The sequence below is a fragment of the Hemitrygon akajei genome, chromosome 8 (assembly GCF_048418815.1).
Source record: "Hemitrygon akajei chromosome 8, sHemAka1.3, whole genome shotgun sequence".
In the NCBI taxonomy this organism is placed as follows: domain Eukaryota; kingdom Metazoa; phylum Chordata; class Chondrichthyes; order Myliobatiformes; family Dasyatidae; genus Hemitrygon; species Hemitrygon akajei.
The window spans coordinates 152,072,160-152,095,177 of NC_133131.1; the positions used below are offsets into that span (position 1 = coordinate 152,072,160).

Here is a 23,018-nt window from a genome sequence, read left to right on the forward strand (position 1 = left end):
ATTTGCTTTTCACCAGGGATGCCATTCCATAAATGAAAAGTTAAGTGCTTACATGTGGTTTGTTTCTGCTTACACAATTGTGGTATTAATTAATTTCTCACATTTGAACATATTTTAAGTACGTCTGTGCAACACACGCAAAATGCTGGTGGAACACAGCAGGCCAGGCAGCATCTATAAGGAGAAGCACTGTCGACGTTTCGGGCCGAGACCCTTCGTCAGGACTAACTGAAAGGAAAGGTAGTAAGAGATTTGAAAGTAGGAGGGGGAGGGGGAAATGCGAAATGATAGGAGAAGACCGGAGGGGGTGGGGTGAAGTTAAGAGCTGGAAAGGTGATTGGTGAAAGTGATACAGAGCTGGAGAAGGGAAAGGATCATGGGACGGGAAGCCTAGGGAGAAAGAAAGGGGGAGGGGAGCACCAGAGGGAGATGGAGAACAGGCAAAGAGCGATGGGCAGAGAGAGAGAGAGGGAGAAGATAAAAAAAGGAAGGGAGGGAAAAATAAATAAATCAGGGATGGGGTAAGAATTAAAATGTGTGGCCACGTCCCATTCCCATTCTGATATGTCTATCCATGGCCTCCTCTACTGTCCAGATGAAGCCACACTCAGGTTGGAGGAACAACACATTATATTCCGGCTGGGTAGCCTCCAACCTGATGGCATGAACATTGATTTCTCTAACTTCCATTAATGCCCCTCCTCCCCTTCTTACCTCATCCCTGATTTATTTATTTTTTCCTTCCTTTTTTTTCTTCTCTCTTTCTGCCCATCACTCTTTGCCTGCTCTCCATCTCCCTCTGGTTCTCCCCTCCCCCTTTCTTTCTCCCCAGGCCTCCCATCCCATGATCCTTTCCAGCTCTGTATCCCTTTCGCCAATCACCTTTCCAGCTCTCAGCTTCACCCCTCCCCCCTATCATTTTGGATTTCCCCCTCCCCCTCCTACTTTCAAATCTCTTACTATCTTTTCTTTCAGTTAGTCCTGACGAAAGGTCTGGGCCCAAAACGTAAATTGTACTTCTTCCTATAGATGCTGCCTGGCCTGCTGTGTTCCACCAGCATTTTGTGTGTGTTGTTTGAATTTCCAGCATCCGCAGATTTCCTCGTGTTTGCACTTAAGTACATCTGTTATTTTTTAAATATTTTAATATAATTTGAACGTTTGAATAGCTTTGACATGTCCTTGGTCCAAGACATTTTTGATAGCAGTCAGCTCCCAGGTGATGTGGGATGTGGCTTCCAGTACTTCTACTCGAGGCCTGGTTCACACTTCATGGTCCATTCTTCTCACTGGACATCTAGAGAACTGGGGCTTCAAAGAAAAACCACCACAGCAAACAAGGGTAGTGGCTAGATGGCTGATCGATGATTATCAGGAACGTAAGGTTTCGGAAATTAGTTATTTAATAAGTGAGGTTATTTTGAGGAAGCAACGTTGGCATGCATGTTCAAAATAGTAACAATGAATGTTGCACTTTGACCTGAATGAGGTCACTGCGCACTTGGCTTAGCATCTATGAGAAGGATGAAGTCCATTATTCAATTAAAACTCATATAATTGTCCAAGATGGTGTTCAAACTCCAGATGGGGGCTGGAATCAGTAACTTGTTGGCATTAGAATGAGGGTAGAGAAGATTTGATCGAGGTATAGAAAATTCTGAGGGGTATAGATAGGGTAAATGTAAGCAGGCTTTTTCCACTGAATTTGGCGAGAATAGATCTAGAGGTCATGGGTTAAGGGTGAAAGGTGAAATGTTTAAGGAGAACATGAAGGGGACCTTCTTCACTCAGAGGGTGGTGAGAATGTGGAACAAGCTGCCGGCACAAGTTGTGGAATCCGGTTCAATTTGAACATTTAAAAGAGAGGTTTGTATGGGTACTTGGATGGGAGGGGTATGGAATGCTGTGGTCCAGGTGCAGCTCAATGGGACTAGGCAGATTAAATCGCTCGGCACAGACTAGATCGGCCAGACCGCCTGCTTCTGCGCTGTAATGTTCTATGACTAAGAGTCTATTAAATAACAATTATTGAAAATTAAAAATGTCAAAACTATTTACCTTTTTTATTGTCATGAAGTAGGCTGGTAAAGAGAGGGAGTGAAGATTAAACTAAGAAAACTACAATTTTTATCTTCCCTTTTAGCTGAAGAAATTTCTGAAGTGATTTGTTCAGCTCTGCAGACCAAGCAAATCTGGTTTTAATTTGCAGATTACTAATCTATGATTTTGACAGTGCAACTATAGTGGCAAGACTCAAAGAGAGATTGGCCAAGACCTTGTCCAAGATTGCTATTCTATAACTGTTGCTAGAAGGACATTTCTATAAATATTTGACAATATTTAGTTCAGCTGCGATACGACATGTAGATAAGGAGTTGGCCAAAGTTTAATATGAAACCCGTTGTCAGATGAGATAGGAGGGTACATTTGATTCTATTAACTTGCTTTGGGATCCCCTAAAGACATCATGTTAAAGAAGAGGCTACAAGAGCAGGTTAGATACTGGGAATAATGCAGCCAGAAATAAATGAACTGACCACCACCACTTTACAAACCCAGAGCCTCGCCTTGGAATAAAATACTGGAACTGCCAACAATACAAGCTTCACACTGATTGCAGAAAGAGACCTTCACAATATCTATGATTTGTTCATTAAGTGCTGTGTGAACATGGTCTTTCAACATGTAAATTACCAATGGGTCTAACGTTCATTATTGTAGTTTAATATGTATTGTTGAGGTAGTCAGGTTACAATGCTAATTTCTATTGATCTTGATTTTACTGGAAGTAAGTAGATGGAGAAGGTAGCAATGATGATTTACCAGTTACTTGCTATCAACTGATAACACTTCGAGTTCACAATGGTACGTGCTCTTCAATAGCACTACAGCCAGTCAAGTCGCCTTGACTTGATTGGAGCCCCTTTCAAAGTTAGAACTATTCAATATAATTTACCGGTGAAGAGCACAATTTGCCTTAAGTGTATTAAAATTCTGCTCAGTGGTAAGGGACTGGCACATTGAAGGCTGCAGGAGGACATGCTGAAGCTCGCGTGGGGAAGGGCCTAGCTTAGATTCTTCGTGCTTCGAGAGGAAACACGACGGCACAGTGAATGTAAAGGAAGAGCTGTACCGATGGTGTTGAATTTCCTGTGTTTTCTGATAAAGTGATACCAGCTCTGCAAAACTGCCCATGTTCTGACGACAGACCACCTTATCCTCAATAACTCAATCACTGCACTGAATGCTCTTGTCTAGGAGTACCAGTCAGTAGCCGAGTCTCTGCAAAGATCCAGCAACTCGTGAACACTTTGAAACGGCCAAAGCGCCCGCCGTTACGGGAATTCTTTGTTGATGATTTTGAAGAACTATTGGAAGGTAAGTGCAATCTGTTTAGTTATTGGTTTTTACTTCTGGAATTGTTCGGAATGCACGTGTGCCCCAAAAAAAGTGGCCGGTTCTGGGCTTTACCTGCACTGCAAGGACTTGGTCAAGGTGAACTGGCCAATTGGTTTCATATTATCACACGCACAGAAGTATAGAGAAAAAGCCTTAATTTGCATGCTGTCCAGACAGATCAGGAAAATCAGTAACAGAATGGCGAATACAATGTTACAGTTACAAAGAAAATGAACTGCAGACAGACAGTAAGGTACAAAACCATGACAAGGTGGATTGTGAGATCAAGCGTCCACTAGGGGACCATACAGTTGTCTTTTAACAGTGTAAAGGAGCTAACACTGAGCCTGGTGTTACAATTTTTCAGGCTTTTATATTCACTCTCCAATGGGATGGGGAGAGGGAGTAGATGTTTTTGTGGGAAGGGTCTCTGATTATGTTGGCCGCTTTACTGAGGCTGTGAGAAGTGTAGAAATGTTTTCGCTTTGAGTGAGTTCCGCAGAGAGATCTTCCTCAAGGGTGCTGGCTCTGCTAAGGCCCTGAGCAGCGTAGGGTCTCATCCAGCGTAGGATCACACAGAAAGAGTCATGGAGAAATACAGAGTGGAGACAGCCCCCTTCAGCCCAACTCATTCATGCCAGTCATGGTACCCAGCAAGCTCATCTTATTTGCCCCTGTTTGGCCTAATCCCCTTAAAGCCCTCCTATCCAAATGCCCTATGATAGACACTAAACCACTCACCCCACCATAATTGTCCAAGAATTTAAGAATATTGAACAATCAAAAATTTTTAAATGTAAAATTATTGCAAAAAAGAATGGGAGGCCAATGAGAGTGGGCAGTTCAAATGGTTCGTCATCAACTAGATGGGCCGAAGGGCCTGTTTCTCTACTATATTTTTCTATGACTGACTTTTTAAACCAGAAAACAAAAAACAATGTTCTTAAATTAACTCATTAATTCAAAAATATGCAAATTAGTTTTAATTTACAGCTCTATTTTGGCTGTTGTAAAGTAACTGGGTGTGCTGGACTTGAACCGAATTTCATGGGCAAGATTCTCGCATAACCACGAGGAGATTACAGGTGTTCTCACTCTACCACCGGCTGCACCGTCAGAGTGTACCTGGAAGGATAGTGCACTGATTGTGGAGATCAATTTTACAGAAGTTCAGGGGTTTGAATGAAGAACTAAATTCTAATCTCTCAATTCTCTTGTAGTTCAACAGCCAGACCCTAACCAGCCGAGACCAGAGGGAGCTCAGATGTTGGCCATTCGGGGAGAGCAGCTTGGTGTAGTAACTAACTGGCCACCCTCCCTTGAGGCAGCTCTTCAGCGCTGGGGTACCATCTCTCCAAAAGCACCTTGCCTGACAACCATGGACACAAATGGAAAGCCTCTTTACATTCTCACATACGGTACATTGATATTTCTAGCCAGATCTTTTCTTCTTGCATGAAAAAACAGCAGAAAATTTCAAATGAAAATCAGAAAATGCTGGAAATACTTAGCTGGTGAAGCAACTTGTGTGGGAAGAGAAATTAGATAGATAGATACTTTATTCATCCCCATGGGGAAATTCAACATTTTTTCCAGTGTCCCATACACTGGGAGAAATAAATTGGGTTGATGTTTAACTTTTTTAAAAGATTAAATGTTTCTCTTCACACAGTTGATGCTTGATCTGCTGAGTAATTTCTGCATGTTCTGTTTTTTCTTTTAATTACATGTTTCACTATCTAAAATAATATGATCACAACAAAAAAATTGCCAAAGAATGCTTTCTCTTCAAAGGGGCAGTGATCAGTTTGTTCAGTCCATCTCTCTGGGAATGTAATAGTGTTGAATCATTCGTCCATCTAGGAATGTTATTAAGAGATTTCTGACACTGTTTTGGCAAGCTGACTCGCACCTAGTGTGTAAATTTTCCCTTTTATTTATGTCAGATGATTATTCAATAACTTGACTTTACATATATAGTGAGGCCTATAACTGTGATGAATTATTGGTAACAAGGAGGAGCTATGTATTAGTCATATTATTTTTGATATATTGTATCAATCTTTGCAGACCATTCAATTTCCATTGAAGTTTGACCCTGATAGGAATCTGCTTATTTTTAAGATTTTTTGTGAGAGTTCTACCAGCTTATTTATATAGACACATGCTCAATCATCTGTTATTCAATGTCAATATTACATGGGTTTATTCTTCCATTCTGTTGATTTAGTTGTAGAGACAGTAGCTACATTAAGTATCAGAACCCCAAGGCCATGGTTTGCTGCTGTGCAACTTTTTTAATGATTGTCCAAGGATTGGTTTCATAAGCCATAACATACCAAATTTGTCAGTTCCAGTTGTCCTATGCTCTATCAAAATCAAGTCTATTTATTTGCACAGGGAGCAGCAGAATTTAGTTGACTTGATATGAAACAATAATGATTCTACAGGCAGACTGATGCCTGGTATTTTTCAGCCTGTTGATAAGATAAATTGCCTCAGTTTTGTTGTCCTTGGGTGTGTACAGTGCCAGCAGTGTAGCACAGTAAAGAAGTAGTGAGCTCTGATCTTCAGCGAAGCGTGGGTGAGTATTCCGTTGGAGACTGGAATTCATTCATCAGTTGGCTACACGCATATGTGACCTCACTACTTCCTTTAATGGAATCCTGTATGGAATTGGGAGATAGAGCACTACATTTTGGGTGGGCAGAGAGGAGGTTTAGTTTATCACTGCTGCAGGTCCTTGCAAGCTGCAAGTTTGATAGCAGTTTGTAAATAAATCCTGTGAGCTGTCAGTCTCTAATCCAAGATGGGGGTGGAAGTCAGAGTGAGTAGAAAACATTTCAATTAGGGGAAAAAAATCAGCATCATCTCTTTCTAAGCCTGATACTAACAGTTGCAAATATAAATCAGGGATGAACTTGCTGCAGCCTTACAATACTTTTATATCTCTTGACACCATAGCAACCCAGCCATTTCCAGAAATGTAAATTTGATTGTTGGTTTGATTAAGTATATCGCTATTCATCACTTTCCAGTGACATTTAAATTAATTATGAAATAAGAATCCTGATTATTTTTAATGCCATTAAACTATCCTAATCACATATTAAATCCGTCTCCATTTTGCAGTGGTGTGACTATTGTTTAAAGATGAGATTTTGCAGACCAACCACTTTTACCAGCTATTTAATCCTAGAAATTATTACATTTATTTAACAAGAGATTAGAGGACTGGCTTTAGGTATCCATGAAAACTTTTCTTTTCAATCTTCAGTTAAGTTTCTGTAGGATGTGGGTAAATTTGACGTCTTCTTTGGTGTACAATTGACATCAAATTATTTACAGCTATTTCTAGACTTGCCTACGGATGAAGCAGTCACTATGTCATGGTAAGAGAATGTCACAGGAGTGTGCAGAGCTGATATGAAATTGAGTTTTATATTAGTCATGATTCTGTTTTTTTTGACATTGATTTCCTGAGTGATATTTTTTTCTTTCTTCTTCTGGAATAGTTTATTATAAAATGTATCTATTTGTTATGCCAAAAGTCATTAAATCAAAATTTCTGTAGCCTATTCATCATTGCAAGGTTTTCCACTGACAATGCATGAAACTTAGTGGCTTTGATTTAAGTCTTTCGAGTTTGTTAGTGATTATATTCACATATGTAGGCAGGCATCGAGTTCCATTTTGGAAGAAAATCCAAGTTTGTTTCATTATTATGTAAGTAGGCATTTGGTATTTGGAGAAAGAAAGTAAAATACATGTTTATTTTGCATCTCCTTGTAGAGATGTCAGGCTTTGCCTCATTGAAAACGTCTCTTTGCCAGGCTGAATGCTGAAGAAAAATATGCTCAAAAATAGTTTTTGTGAATCAGCAGAAGGATCTAATTATACAACATTAGCCTGTTAATGTCATTAAATGGCATGTAGTAATTTACCTCCATTTTATGGATTTAGTGTAATGTATTGCATACAATGAGATTCGTTATGATCTCCTATAACCTTGCAAATAACAAATGTCCTTCAGTGACACATATGCAAGGAAGGCAAAGATTAGGAATGTGCTTTGGAATCTGGCCAGGTTTCTTGTAAGCTCATTGCGTTGGCCTGCCTTCCAATGACAAAGGGTGGCATTATCAGACACGTATTCATTACAGTGTTAAGCAGCTCGCTTCAGGGTGGGGAAGAAGATGAATTGAACTGAGAGTTTACGTGGAATGCAAGGTGTCTCTAAAACAGAGGTTCCCAACCTCTTTTATGCCGTGGACTTCTATTAAGCAAGGGGCTGTGGACCCAAGATGGGAAACCCTGTTCCAGAATGAAAGGATAAAGATCATATTTATTACAGTTCGTAGTCTGACTCTATTATTTGCTTTGTTATAGTACGTTCAGCAGCATGTAGTTAGATAAAGTGGATCTTGACTGCACCTTTTGAAATTGTCTTTGGAAGTATTGTATAATTTGAAGCACAGTGCTCTGCAAGGGATGCCAGTTTTACTTGGGACTTCCAGTTATAAGGAGACACCACACAAAAGGCCAAGTTATTGGGCATGTTTAAAACAGAGGTTGATAGGCTCTTGATTAGTAAGGACATCAAAGGTTTCAGAGAGAAGGCGGGAGAATGGGGTTGAGAGGGATATTAAATCAGCCATGTTAGAATGGTGAGCTGACTTGATGGGACTGCTCCTATGTCTTATGATCTCATGGTCTTTAATTGGACTTTCATTCAAGCAACAGTAAGATTGAAGGAGGAATATGGCAGAACTGTCTGAAATAATTAATGTTTTCCATTGGCAATAGTTCAGTGAACTAGAGATGCAGATATAAGGTAGTGTAAACTATCTAAAGATCAAGAGGAAGGCAGTTTAATTTTTTTTTGAGCAGTAACTCTTAGCAATGCAAAGTAGAGATGATTAGGTAATTCCCCTGTCTGTCAAGTGTATTAATGAGAGAAATTTTATTCAATTAATTCATGCAACCATGATTGGTTCATTGCCATTTTTGGAGAAATCATATATGTTTGTTGGGAGAAAGTGGTGTAATTTTAGCTTCCATCATAATTCAGGCAAACCTTGCTTGCTGGCTAAATTGGCCTTCCATGTGCAGTTGGCTATTAACTGCGACTCGTTCCTCTAACCCAACGTTCAGCTTACCGTATGATATGGTGCTGACAGGAAATACAGTTTCTACTGCAGCAGGTTATTATGATCTGGATGCCTGAGAGGATGGGTAAAGCAAAGTTGATAGTTCCCGCAATTAAACTAAACAAAATTAAAGGTAAATATTTGAGGGGCAAAAAGAAATAGTTGGAACTTGAAGAAAGAGCAGGAATTTTTTCAAGGAATTTTTCCAAGGACTAGCACAGATACTATCGACTTGTAGTATTTCAAATTGTAAACCTCACTTTTGTCAGAGTCCTGCTGTGATAGGAAAGACCGAGAGAATAAAACACCTGAACCATCTGGATACGGTTATTTTCCCAGTCTTGCTGGGATATCCAGTATTGGCAAGTATAACAAAAGATTTACTGCAATAACCCTGTGGAAATGAGGGGTAAATTGTCCTGAAATATTTTGATTTGGATCATAATCCAGTACTTGGAAGCAGGCAGTTCAATTTCACGTAGAGCAGTATGTGCACTTTGAAATGCCCACAATCGATTTTACACTTCAATTCAATTGCACATTGCATAAATAAGAACAGTAAATGATTGAATTTCTAGTCTAATCTGTTTCACCAAACACTTAACTCCTATTTTGCTGCCAGACTGATTGCTTAGGTGAAATTTGATAATTGTCATGAAATTGCATCAATTTTGAATGAAGTGCAGATGATGGTAAAATATTATTGCTTTGAAAGGTCACTTCTCTCCATTTTCAGGCTCGTGTATTATTGACCAAGTTAATTGATTTGTTCACTTTGTTTTATTTGAATTGCAAATAAAGCTACTTGGCAAATTATTTATTAGCTTTTAGTCCAAAACCTGCAAACGAATATTAACTGCAAACATACGGAAATAGCAAAAATTGATCATTAGGTCAGATCTTCCGCTTAGAACGGATTGTTCTGTTCCTACCTCCTGGTTGTCACCCAGTTTGCTTGCCTGGGTATTCAGGACTCCCTGGATGTTGCCAGTTCTGAGGCATCTTGGCTGCTCTTCAGAGTCCCAAGGTCCAGAGGTAGCAGAGCAAACTTGCATGGAGTTCTCAGCACATCGGCTGGTACTGAATGAACAATTCCAACAGGCCTGTTTACTTGTGTGGTAGGAATAACTGCAGACAGAAGGATAAGTTCACTTTTAGTTTGTTTAGTTGAAGTGACCCAAATTTACATACTTGCTTTCAATGATGTTTCAGTGTGTTAAAAATTTTTTTTGTTGAATATTTTGTTTGAATATTTTTCAGTCGACATTTCAGGCTGAAACCCTTCATTGGGACGGGAAAGGAAGGGATAAGAAGCCAGAATAAGAATGAAGAGGGATGGAAGCTTTCCAGTCCTGATGAAGGGTCTCAGCCTGAAATATCAACTGTTTATTCCTCTCCATAGATGCTGCCTGACCTGCTGAGCTCCTCCCAGCACCATTTTATGTGTGTTGCTCTATTTCCAGCATCTAAAGAAGCTCTTGAGTTTAAAAGTCTCACTGAGAGTTTAGAAGCCTGGGGCCGGGTGTCAGAATAATCCAGGGTTGGCACTTGCCCTTGGGGGAGCCAGCACAATGTGATCCTCGACGATCACCTTCCACACAAGGGTATGTTCCTAGGGCAGGTGATTGGTGAATTTAGGAGCATGACCGTTCAGCTCAGAACCTCAAAACCACCATCCAGGCAGTTGCTCTGGCAGTGAGTAACAAAGGATATGCTTCATTCTCCTTTTTTTTTTATTGGCTCTTGTGAAGAAGACATTTATAGTGGATGATTTCTCTTGCAATTACAAGGACACATAGTCTGCATGCTCTGCAAGAAGCTCAGTTGATTTTCTGCTGTCCTCTAAGAAATTTCAAGATCAAGGAATTGGTCATCGAGTGCACTGGCATTGTGCCAGGAGTGATGTGTATGGTCTTATTTTCCATTTCAACTTGAGTTTCTGTGAGTGATATGTTAGTATTTCAGCTCCAGTTGGAAAGGTAACCACTACACAGTGGGATATGTTGTTTGCTCATACAGTATTCTGTAACTTCTGCTTGCCAGAGCTATATGCATCTGCTTAACTCTAGAAATATGCTTTGAAAGCGATAGAAGTACACTGACAGAGCGAGGTATTTTCATCCACTTTAGGGGTTGGGTGGGGCTATGCTGGAATGTGCAAACAGTCCAAAGGAGATTCGCCACCTAAATCCAAAGACTTGCGAAGAGAAGCTGTACGGATGTAGTGTGTATTCCCTGCGATTGAGAAGAATAAAGATTGGCTTCGTAAAACATAAGGTTCTAAGGGGCTTAGCAGGGCGGATGTTGAGAAGTTTTCACTTGTGGGAGAAATGTGAACAAGAGGAAGTAAGGGACCAAACATTTAATAGGGAGGTGCTGTGCCAAAGGGTATTGGCCCAAAACGTTGGCTGTACTTTTTTCCATAGATGCTGCCTGGCCTGCTGAGTTCTTCCAGCATTTTGTGTGTGTTGCTTGGATTTCCAGCATCTGCAGATTTTCTTGTTTGTGTATAGAAATTTCTTCACTCAGGCGGAATTGAATAAATGTTTGAATGACTGAGGGATTGAAGGTTATGGGGAATTGGCACAGAAGAGGAGTTGAGGCCAATGTAGAGCAACCACAGTCAAATCAGGTTTGAAAGGCCTGGTGGTCTACTCCTATTCCCATTTTCTTGTGCACTTATTAAATCTCCTTATTCACTTGCATAATATTTTGATGTAGGTAGGGAAACCTTTTCTCTTTTCGCTTTTTGCATGATCTGTCAAGTGTTCATGCTTGTTCAGTGTTGATGTGGACTATAAAGCCATCCTCCTGATTTCTACATAGTGTGGCATGAATTGGATCTTTTATGATCAAGGAAATAAGCATAATACCTACTGTGGCTTTTCTTATTAGTAATCATTTGACATTGCATCTTGCCATCAGGGAAGCTGTGGACAAGAAGTATGAAAGTGGCCTACAACATCCTGCATAAACTGGGCACCAAGCAGGAACCAATGGTCAGGCCTGGAGACCGGGTGAGAATACTGCTTTAGTGTAGCTCTGATCTGCGAGCACTGCTTCAGGGTTCACTCTGTCACTTCCTAACTTCAGTTGCTCTGTGATTTCATAGTTTTGAACCCAGCAAAGGAACATGCGGCTAAATTTCAAGGGGTGTATTTAGGGCAGCGATTGATTGGTAACAGGGTTAAGGGAAATAGCGAGAAGGTAGGAGAATGGGTTTTAAAAAATCAGCCACAATTGCATGGCAGAGCAGACTTAATAGACAAATGAACTAATACTGCTCCTATATTTTATGATCTAATCACGTTCATAGAATAACATCACTATATTCATGCAACATAGACAAACTTAGAAGATGGAGGATGAGATTAAAGATTTAGTTGTTTCACGCAGATGGTGATGAAAGAATAGGGAGGACTGTGAAGGAAGTGACAGGGTTTGATAGTATCGGTATCCGGCAAAGAAAGGTCAATGAAAGGAAGTAAAAATTGTAATATTTACCAGATCGTTCTAATTCAAAGTTGATAATTATGAATCTAATTCTCAGACATCAATGGTTGTTACATTTGTACATCTTCATACAATTTGCTGAATATTCAGAGCTGTGGTTATTCTGACTGGTGCCTGCTGTCCTGTCATCTCAGCCTTTGGAATTCCTGACATTTTACCCACAACTACCTTTCCAGCGTAAAGTCAAAACAGGGCGGGTTGCTGGTGTAAGATTACCACTTGCTCAGGACCACTTGCAGTTTCTCAGATAATGAGATAGCCCATACACACATGCACCAAGACCTTGACAATATCCAAGTTTGACCTGACACGTGAAAAGTTGTGATACGCATTCCACTCAATGACTGTTTCCACTACAGGATCGAGATTACTCCTCTGAAGCCCTTTACAATCCCGGGCAGTGCACATGGTTAGGGCGCCATGGTAGCGTAGTGGTTAGCACATAGCTCGGGGTGTCGAAATTCGGAGTTCAATTCTGGCATCACCTGTAAGGAGTCTGTATCTTTTCCCCATGTAATAGCTTCAGATTCCTCCCACGCTCCATAGACTAGTTGTGTATTGTCCAATGATTAGGTTAGAGTTAACTTGGAGTTGTCGCTGCGTCACGGCTCAAAGGGGTGGAAGGGCCTATTCTGTGCTCTATCGCTAAAATAATTTTTAAAAACTGAACATCATGGAATCAGTATTGACCAGAATTTCAACAGGTTTCTGTAGTCAAAATCCTGTAGCAAAATCCAGATGCTTAGGCTGATTGTCCGGAGTGATGAGTGGCTCTCTCACTCCTTGCCTCTTCAAAGCCCTCTCAGAAGCTCTAAGGAATGCTTTGATGCCTGCAACTCCAACAACACTCGAAAACTTTCACCATTCAGCACAGAACAACTGCACCTAAAGCATTCAGTTCATCCACACTGCAGACGTGAAGGATGCTCTCTACAGGGTGCAGTGCATAATTTCTACGCGCACCTTGAATGTGCCTCACCTGGAAGAAGGGCAGCACGTACCTGCCAAAATTCCCGAGTTGCACCTCATGCTGAATGGCACTATGATCCTTTAAAGTCATCCTTCATTTCTTTGCCTCATGGGAGCTTCTCCACTACATGGGCTGCTTCAGTCCGAGAAAGCTACTGTGGAGCAGCTCTGTTCAGGCCCCATCAGGTCGCTTCTATCCAAAGGTTAATGTTGGGCACTAAGCTGAGAGTTATTTTCCCATGTTGGACATGGTATCTTTGACCAGTCAGAGCACTTTAAAAAAAAATAACCATCTGGGCATTGATTACATCCCTTATGCTCCGCAGCATAACTCAGAAGAATTTAATTTCAGCTCTGCTATTTTGAATATCTCGCGGATGTGGGAGTTATTTAGATAGGAAAGGTTTAGAGGGATGTGCACTCAAAGTGACCAAGCAAAGTCCAAAGTAAATTTATTATCAAAGTACGTATCTGTCACCAATTACTACCCTGAGATTCATTTTCTTGTGGGCATTCACAGGAAAACAAAGAAACACATTAGAATCAATAAGAAACTGCACACAAAGATTGACAAACTACGTGGAAAAAAAAGACAAACTATATAAATTTTTTAAATAAATAATACTGAGAACGTGACTTGCAGAGTCCTTGAAATTGAGTCCATAGTTTGTAGAATTCATTGTTACTGGTTTAGAGGACGTCTTAGTTGGCTTGGACAAGTTGCTCCAAAGGACCCGTCTCCATGCTGTATAACTCCACAACTCTATGACTCCACCTTACAACCGTTCTCTAATATATTTTCTTATCTTAAATGTATTCATGCATGTGTAGATTATATGGGAAAACTGGTAATTCCACTTGATAATTTCAGGTCAGGGTTTAGACTTCTGCATTATGGGCTTTTCTCCTCCGCAATACTTTAAAGCTGCCTTTATTGTTTGCTTTTAGGTAGCCCTTGTTTTTCCGAACAACGATCCCGCTGCTTTCATGGTTGCCTTCTATGGCTGCCTATTGGCAGAGGTGGTTCCTGTTCCAATTGAAGTGCCCCTCACAAGAAAGGTAAGACGAATCCTTCAATCTGATTAACAGTAGCACAGGTTGAGATTACCTTAAATTGTCCCTGTGTCTCTGTGTCTCAGGTCACAGCCAGCTAATGTGAACAAATCTGGACTAAAGACACTTTTTTTTACCATCATCATTGTCTTTTTTATGTTTATAAGTAAATATGTAAGTTTTGCTAATGTAAACAGTAAAAAAAAATCTGCAAGTGGAGAGTCTGCTTAATATTTTGAGTGTGGTCTGTTGTCAGAGTTAGACTTGAAAAATGACACATCTATTAAATTGAACAAAGAGATGGGGGTGGTAGTTGGGGAGCTGAGAGGAAAGGAGGAATAGATGATTCATCAGAGTGTACCCTTAGAGATTCTGCTGAAAGCCTAGAAGTAATGACAATTGATGGAAGATGTATGAAAATCAGCAAGGCGTGAAATCAGTTTGATGGCTGGAAAGGAGAGATTGTTAAAGCATGGAATATAAATGGGAAAAATAAGCTGGAAAGTTACAGCTTTCCACCAGTTGAAACAAGAAAGGGCCAGCCTGCTGAGTTTAGACCAGACAAGTTTATCATCCGACCCAAAAGTTATTTTTCTTTATTCTGAGGTTGTTTCTCTTCCCCTCCAGTTAAAATATTGGAATGAATTTGTCCCAGTGCCGTGCCTAAGAATAACATAGCTTGATAAATTTTCAATAAAAGAGTCTGCAGCTGCTGGAAATCGAAAGCAAAAATGTAAAAATCATGAAACACAGATCAGTCAATTTTAGTGGAAAGAACACAGTCTTGGATAAATTTGAATTGTGTACAAGATGAAAAAATATCGATGTAGTGTGTGCTGTCAGTTTATTGGCTTAAAATATGACTATGTTGTATTTCATTAAATTAGTATCTTTAGCATAATAGTCATAGGAAGCTACAACACAGAGGTAGGCTCTTCGCCCATCCCGTCCATGCCGAACCATTTAAATTGCCTAGTCCCATCGGCCTGCACCTGGACAATAGCCCTCCATACCGTTCCCAACCATGTAACTACCCAAACTTCTCCTGAACAGTGAAATTGAACTCACATCCATCACTTGCACTGGCAGCTCTTTCCACACTCTCAACACTGTATATATTTTACTTTTCACCCTTAACCTGTGGCCTTTGGTTGTAGTCCCACCTGGCCTCAGTGGGAAAAGCCTCATGCATAGGCCCTATCTATGCTCCTTATAATTTTGTATACCTCTATCAAATCTTTCCTCAGTCTTCTACATTCTAAGGAATAAAGTTCTAACCCATTCAATCTTTCCTTGTAACTCGGGTCCTCCAGATCCGACAACATCCTTGTAAATTTTCTCTGTGCTCTTTCAACCTTATTTACATCTTTCCTGTAGGTAGGTGACAAAATCTGCACACAATACTTCAAGTTTTGGGACTCAACAACATCTTGTACAACTTCAATATAACATCCCAACTCCTGATTTTCAATACTTTGATCTATGAAGGCCAGTGTGCTAGAAGCTTTCTTTATGATCCCATCTACCTGTGATGCCACTTTCCATGAATTATGGAGCTGGATTCCCAGATGCCTTTGTTCTACCGCACACCTAAGCGCCCCTACCACTCATTGTGTAAGACCTGCCCTGGCTGATTCTCCCAAAGTGCCACACCTCACACTGTCTGCATTAAATTCCATCTGTCATTTTTCGACCCATTTTTTCAGCTTGTTCGGATCCCGCTGCAACCTTCGGTAGGCTTCCTCACCGTCCACTGTCTTGGCGTCACCGGCACGAAGTGAACTTAAAACTCTGCTCACGGTTTCCACCCCTAAAGTCGAAGGGAGAGAAGAAGAAATGGAGGCTTGACACCTGTTTTTGTTCATATGAAATGACATCCGAAGTATTTGTGGATAGCCCTGCTTATTTGCCATACAGCTAAACACAGTGGTCTCTTTATTAGGTACGGGCGCGAACCTGATAAAGTGATGAGAGTGGAAGCTGGTGTGGCCTGCTGCTGTAGCCCATCCACTTCAAGGTTTGACGTGTTGTGTGTTTAGGGATGCTCAACTACACACCGCTGTGGTAATCTGGTTACTTGACTTGCTTCCCGTCAGCTTGAACTAGTCTGGCCGTTCTCCTCTGACATTGTGAGCTTCACGCAAGCGAGGAATTCCATTGTATCTTGTATATAGCAATGAATTAATCTATTCCAATGCACCTTCAAACAGAAGTTACAGAGTGATTAATTACATAAATAATGCTCCTGTTATGGGCCAAGGAGTGAAGTGGGTGTGCGGAGAACCTCTTGTATTTTTGTGCATCATTTTAGCTAAAGAGAACTTTTTTTTTTCCTGTGCTCATCACGATCTTGACTCTCTGACACCCTAATTAACTGAAAGGAGTGGGTGTTTCAGGGTGGCCAAGGACATTAGCCTGTGAATTATACAATGATTGACAGATAATGGGAGAGCGTTAGAGGTGATCAAGAAGATTTTTCCATGACTGATTAATGCTGGGAAGAAAATAACACCTTGAAAGTGAAGTAGTATGAATCACAATATTGACTCCGGAGATAGATTGTAATGAAACTTAGATTCTGAGGATCCACAGGCTTTACTTCTGTACGTTGTGTTAGTTCCAAGTTGAAGCGACCAGAACCAGCACATTCATTCCCTGGTGCCTTCCCCCTTCCTTTCCGGTGCTGAGGAGGGGTCTCGGCCCGAAACGTCGACTGTTTATTCATTTTCATCGACGCTGCCTGACCTGCTGAGCTCCTCCAGCGTTTTGTGCGTCCCCTGAGCATTTTTCCTCATTTGTGGCCGGCATTAGTTTACTTGAGTTTATTTAAGGGGGATGACAATAGAAAGTCCCCTGCTGCGCAAGCAGAGAAAGATAATGCCTTTTGTGCTGTTGGTCTTTTGTCTAGCAATATTATTACCGCATTCCATTGTTATTTTGTGAAAATAATGAATCTCCCACTTGCTAAGTAACTGATCTATAAAAGATTGGACCACAACTACACACCATCTGTTATCCACATATTGCTGATGTCCCACAGGCATGGTGATGTTACAAGTGCATTATTAACTAATTTACTGTAAGATGATTTCAGGAATTTATTTTTCAGTGTAACATAGAACCCTTTTAGCTGTCACATGTGGTAAGCGTTACTCCTTGGCTGGAACCATTTTTAATTGCTGTGTATGTTTACGGACTGTTACTGAAGTGCGTTTTCAATGCTGCTTATTTTTGATAATGAAACATACTTGAATGCATTCTGTGTACTTCCCCTGCCTAGCCTCCCCCTCCCGGTCTTCTCCTTTGTTTCCTGTAGTTCTGCTCTCACTCCACCTCCTCCCTCACAGAACAGAGTTAGATTTTCCAAAGCTCTCACCTTTCACCCTATGAGCCTCCGAGTTCTGCATATCTTCCTCCATTATTCCGCCAGCTGTATTCTGATCCCTGCGTGAGCCACATCTTCTCCTTCCCACTCCTTTTGCGCCTTCCTCAGGGACCAGTCCCTCCACAAGTCCCTGGTCGGTTCATTCCTCTGCACCCTTCGCTTCCTGACCACTGGCACTTTCCCCTGCCCTTCCAGTCCTTATACCTCCTTCACCACCATGCAGGGATCTAAACAGACCTTCTAGGTGGGACAAAAGTTGACATCCATCTCCTTCAACCTCTTCTAGTCTACTTGCTGCTTCTGATATAGCTGCGCTAGAGCGAGGATGCCAAACGCAGACTCCGTGACATTTTTTTGCAGAACACCTATGCTCAGTTCACAATGGCCGTCTGCCGCTCCACTCTCTCCCTGATTTTGACTCAGAACTTTCACAGTACCTGTACCCCTCACCCTCCCACAGAGGGTGCTTACCTCACTGAGTTCCTGCAGCAGACTGATGAGGGGAAAATGCCCATAAATACGCAATGGGGCTCGCTTACAGAATTTGATCCAAGGGGCGTGAATACTAGAACGCTGTACTCAAAACCACAGATCGACGTATTCGGTCAGTGAGTCAGGGAGCAGCATCATAGCGTACACCAGCTGTAATATCAGGGTGAGGATTAGTAAGTTGTGGCATGCCGTGTTGGCGCCAGAAGCGCTGTGACGCCAGCGGACTGCCGCCAGCTGATCCTCGGGTTCTGTTTATCATTGACGCAAAGTACGTGTTTCACTGTGTGTTTCTGTGTTTTGATGTTTCGATGTACGTGTGACAGATAAAGCTAGTCTTCAATCTTAATCACGCTGCAAGGTTCAATCACCTCGGAGGCTGTGGACTCACTTTCGGCTGCAGTTTGACGTTTAATGTCCTCAGTGCTGAACGTATTTACTATTTTCGCGATTTGATCGAGGTCTGCGGCCATTGACACAGCACCGAACTGACTGACTCGGTGACCATTGACCATCGACACAGAGCCAAACTGACTGACTCGGTGACCATTGACCATCGACACAGAGCCAAACTGACTGACTCGGTGACCATTGACCATCGACACAGAGCCAAACTGACTGACTCGGTGACCATTGACCATCGACACAGAGCCAAACTGACTGACTCGGTGACCATTGACCATCGACACAGAGCCAAACTGACTGACTCGTTGACCATTGACACAGAACCAAACTGACTGACTTGGTGACCATTGACCATTGACACAGAACTGAACTTACTGACTCGGTGACCATTGACCATTGACACCACACTGAACTGACTGACTCGGTGATGGTGACCATTGACACAGAACTGAACTGACTGACTCGGTGACCATTGACCATTGACGCCACACTGAACTGACTGACTCGGTGATGGTGACCATTGACACAGAACTGAACTGACTGACTCGGTGACCATTGACACCACACTGAACTTACTGACTCGGTGATGGTGACCATTGACACAGAACTGAATTGACTGACTCGGTGACCATTGACCATTGACACCACACTGAATTGACTGACTCGGTGATGGTGACCATTGACACAGAACTGAACTGACTGACTCGGTGACCATTGACACCACACTGAACTTACTGACTCAGTGATGGTGACCATTGACCATTGACACGACACTGAATTGACTGACTCGGTGACCATTGACCATCGACACCACACTGAATTGACTGACTCGGTGACCATTGACCATCGACACCACACTGAATTGACTGACTCGGTGACCATTGACCATCGACACCACACTGAACTTACTGACTCGGTGATGGTGACCATTGACACAGAACTGAACTGACTGACTCGGTGACCATTGACCATCGACACCACACTGAACTTACTGACTCGGTGATGGTGACCATTGACACAGAACTGAACTGACTGACTTGGTGACCATTGACCATTGACACAGAACTGAACTTACTGACTCGGTGACCATTGACCATTGACACCACACTGAACTGACTGACTCGGTGATGGTGACCATTGACACAGAACTGAACTGACTGACTCGGTGACCATTGACCATTGACGCCACACTGAACTGACTGACTCGGTGATGGTGACCATTGACACAGAACTGAACTGACTGACTCGGTGACCATTGACACCACACTGAACTTACTGACTCGGTGATGGTGACCATTGACACAGAACTGAATTGACTGACTCGGTGACCATTGACCATTGACACCACACTGAATTGACTGACTCGGTGATGGTGACCATTGACACAGAACTGAACTGACTGACTCGGTGACCATTGACACCACACTGAACTTACTGACTCAGTGATGGTGACCATTGACCATTGACACGACACTGAATTGACTGACTCGGTGACCATTGACCATCGACACCACACTGAATTGACTGACTCGGTGACCATTGACCATCGACACCACACTGAATTGACTGACTCGGTGACCATTGACCATCGACACCACACTGAACTTACTGACTCGGTGATGGTGACCATTGACACAGAACTGAACTGACTGACTCGGTGACCATTGACCATCGACACCACACTGAACTTACTGACTCGGTGATGGTGACCATTGACACAGAACTGAACTGACTGACTCGGTGACCATCGACCATCGACACCACACTGAACTGACTGACTCGGTGATGGTGACCATTGACACAGAACTGAACTGACTGACTCGGTGACCATTGACCATCGACACCACACTGAACTTACTGACTCGGTGATGGTGACCATTGACACAGAACTGAACTTACTGACTCGGTGACCATTGACCATCGACACCACACTGAACTGACTGACTCGGTGATGGTGACCATTGACCATCGACACCACACTGAATTGACTGACTCGGTGACCATTGACCATCGACACCACACTGAACTTACTGACTCGGTGACCATTGACCATCGACACCACACTGAACTTACTGACTCGGTGATGGTGACCATTGACACAGAACTGAACTTACTGACTCGGTGACCATTGACCATCGACACCACACTGAACTGACTGACTCGGTGATGGTGACCATTGACCATCGACACCACACTGAATTGACTGACTCGGTGACCATTGACCATCGACACCACACTGAATTGACTGACTCGGTGACCATTGACCATCGACACCACACTGAATTGACTGACTCGGTGACCATTGACCATCGACACCACACTGAACTGACTGACTCAGTGATGGTGACCATTGACCATCGACACGACACTGAATTGACTGACTCGGTGACCATCGACACGACACTGAACTGACTGACTCGGTGATGGTGACCATCGACACCACACTGAACTTACTGACTCGGTGACCTGCAAGAAGACAAATCACAAGATTATTGTTTTCATATTTTGATAATAAATGTACTTTGAACTTTGAATTTTGAAATCTGATAATGAGATAAAATGGCGCTTTCACCAACTCACCGTGAGGAAGCCATGAGAGATCTGTGTATGGAAGGGTTTAGTTTAATTTGCTTAGTTAAAAAATCCTCGTTCTGTGCTGTACTGCGCTGTGTCCATGCACAATTATTGTCTGTCACATCACACTTCATCTCACAATTATTAGCAAGATGTTCAGATCAAACCTCTTGCAGCTAGTTGACATAGGTTCATGTGTTGTTTGGAGACACAAAGTTTCAAAGTAAATTTATTATCTAAGTACATATATGTCACCGTATACAACTCTGAGATTAAGTTTCTCGTGAGCATGCTCAATAAATCTGTAATAGAAACACAACCATAATAGAATCATTGAAAGATTGTACCAACTGGGAGTTCAGTCGGTGTGCAAAAGACAACAAACTGTGCAAATAGTAAAAGAGAAACAGTAATAAATTAATAAGCAATAAATATCAAGAACATGAGATAAAGAGTTGTTGAAAGTGAGTCCATAGGTTGTGGGGACATTTCAATGATGGGGCAAGTGATGTTGAGTGAAGTTATCCTCTTTGGTTCAAGAGCCTGATGGTTGAGGGGGTAATAACTGTTCCAGTTAACACATTTTAAAATTGTCCTTGCCAGAGTATTAATGCCCAGTGGACTGGAGATTCTGTTCTAGTCAGTGGCCACTTTATTAGGTACACCCGTACACCTGCTCGTTAATACAAATATCTAATCAGCCAGTCACATGGCAGCAACTCAATGCAAAAAAGCTTGCAGACATGGTCAACAGGTTCAGTTATTGTCCAGACCAAGCAACAGAATGGGGAAGAAATGCAATGGACTGTGGAATGACCATTGGGTCCAGATGGGGTGGTTTCAGTGTCTCAAAAATTGCTGATCTCCTGGGATTTTTACGGACAACAGTTTACAGAGAGTAGTGCGAGAAACAAAAATTATCCTGTGAGCGGAATCGCTATGAAAATGCCTTGTTACTGAGAGAGATCAGAGGAGAATGGCCAGACTGGTTCAAGGTGACAGTAATTCAAATAACCACACGTTTACAACAGTGGTGTGGAGAAGAACATCTCTATACGTGTAACACATCAAACCCTGTCGTGGATGGGTTACAGAAGTGGAAAACCACAGCAGGTTCCACTCCTGTGCCAAATAAATTGGTCGCTGAGGGTATATCTGGGCTTTTTACCTCAGCGTCTTGCTCAGTGAGTTCCACATACACTAGCTGGAGAATTTCCTCCAAGATTGTTCTTCTGTCTTGTCCTGATGGCCCCTTAGTTCGAGCCTCAGGCATTTGTAACTTCTGCTACAGCAGCAGAGGTACCTAATAAAGTGGCCGCTGAGCATAGCTCTCAGGCAAAATCGCAGAACTCAAACTTAACGGATGAAGACATCACACAGGAAGAAGATGGCATTGATTCCAAGCTAGTTTTAGTTGATTCTCAGGTGTACAACTTATGAGTGGGGACTGAAGAGAAGCCAGTTTAATATCTTTTTTTTCTGAGGAGGGGCTAAATTGAACATAGTGCAGTGAATCTAATGTTACTTGTGTAAAATTCTGCAAGTTATTAATGAGAAACTCCAGTTACACGGGGAGACTAAAAAAATTGGGGTTGTTTTCTTTGGGGCAGAAAAGGTGAAGGAGAAATTTCAAGAAGTGTTCAGAAGTGTTTTGACAGAATAAATTAAGTGATAATCTGTTCACTGGCAAGAGTGACTCAAGGTCAGCGATTTAAGCCAAACAGCAAAAGAGATATATTAAAACTGGAAAAAAGTAGAATATTTCAGAGGCGAATTGAACCTGATCTCGAGAAGACAATTATCTAGCCATTGAGGAAGTGTAAGGGGTAGCTCATTCTTATAAATAGCACAAAAATCACAACAAGATTCTAAGACTCATTTTGTGCTTTCACATAGCGGAGGATCGACGTGAGCATATACAGCACTGACTGGGAAAAGCTGCAGGGTTCTTAGTAGCTGTCAGTACTGTATCCCAAACTGCTCTTTACATTAGGTGAAATGCTGCTTGCAAAAACACAATCAGTTTTTTCTTCCACAGATGCTTTCATTGAAGTAACTGGTTGGCATAGGCCTTTGCTGCA

General features: G+C 41.9%; 1 protein-coding gene across 4 annotated transcripts in view; it reads left to right on the forward strand.

The window, feature by feature from the left end:
• The window catches only part of LOC140732346 (disco-interacting protein 2 homolog C), a 605,485-nt gene that overhangs the window by 415,958 nt on the left and 166,509 nt on the right, over positions 1–23,018 (forward strand). For all 4 annotated transcript variants that reach the window (XM_073054850.1, XM_073054852.1, XM_073054853.1 and 1 more), the window contains 4 exons: positions 3,259–3,378; positions 4,620–4,817; positions 11,475–11,566; positions 13,980–14,090. In XM_073054850.1, the coding sequence (XP_072910951.1) occupies positions 3,259–3,378; positions 4,620–4,817; positions 11,475–11,566; positions 13,980–14,090 (521 nt within the window). The remainder of the gene's footprint in view (positions 1–3,258; positions 3,379–4,619; positions 4,818–11,474; positions 11,567–13,979; positions 14,091–23,018) is intronic.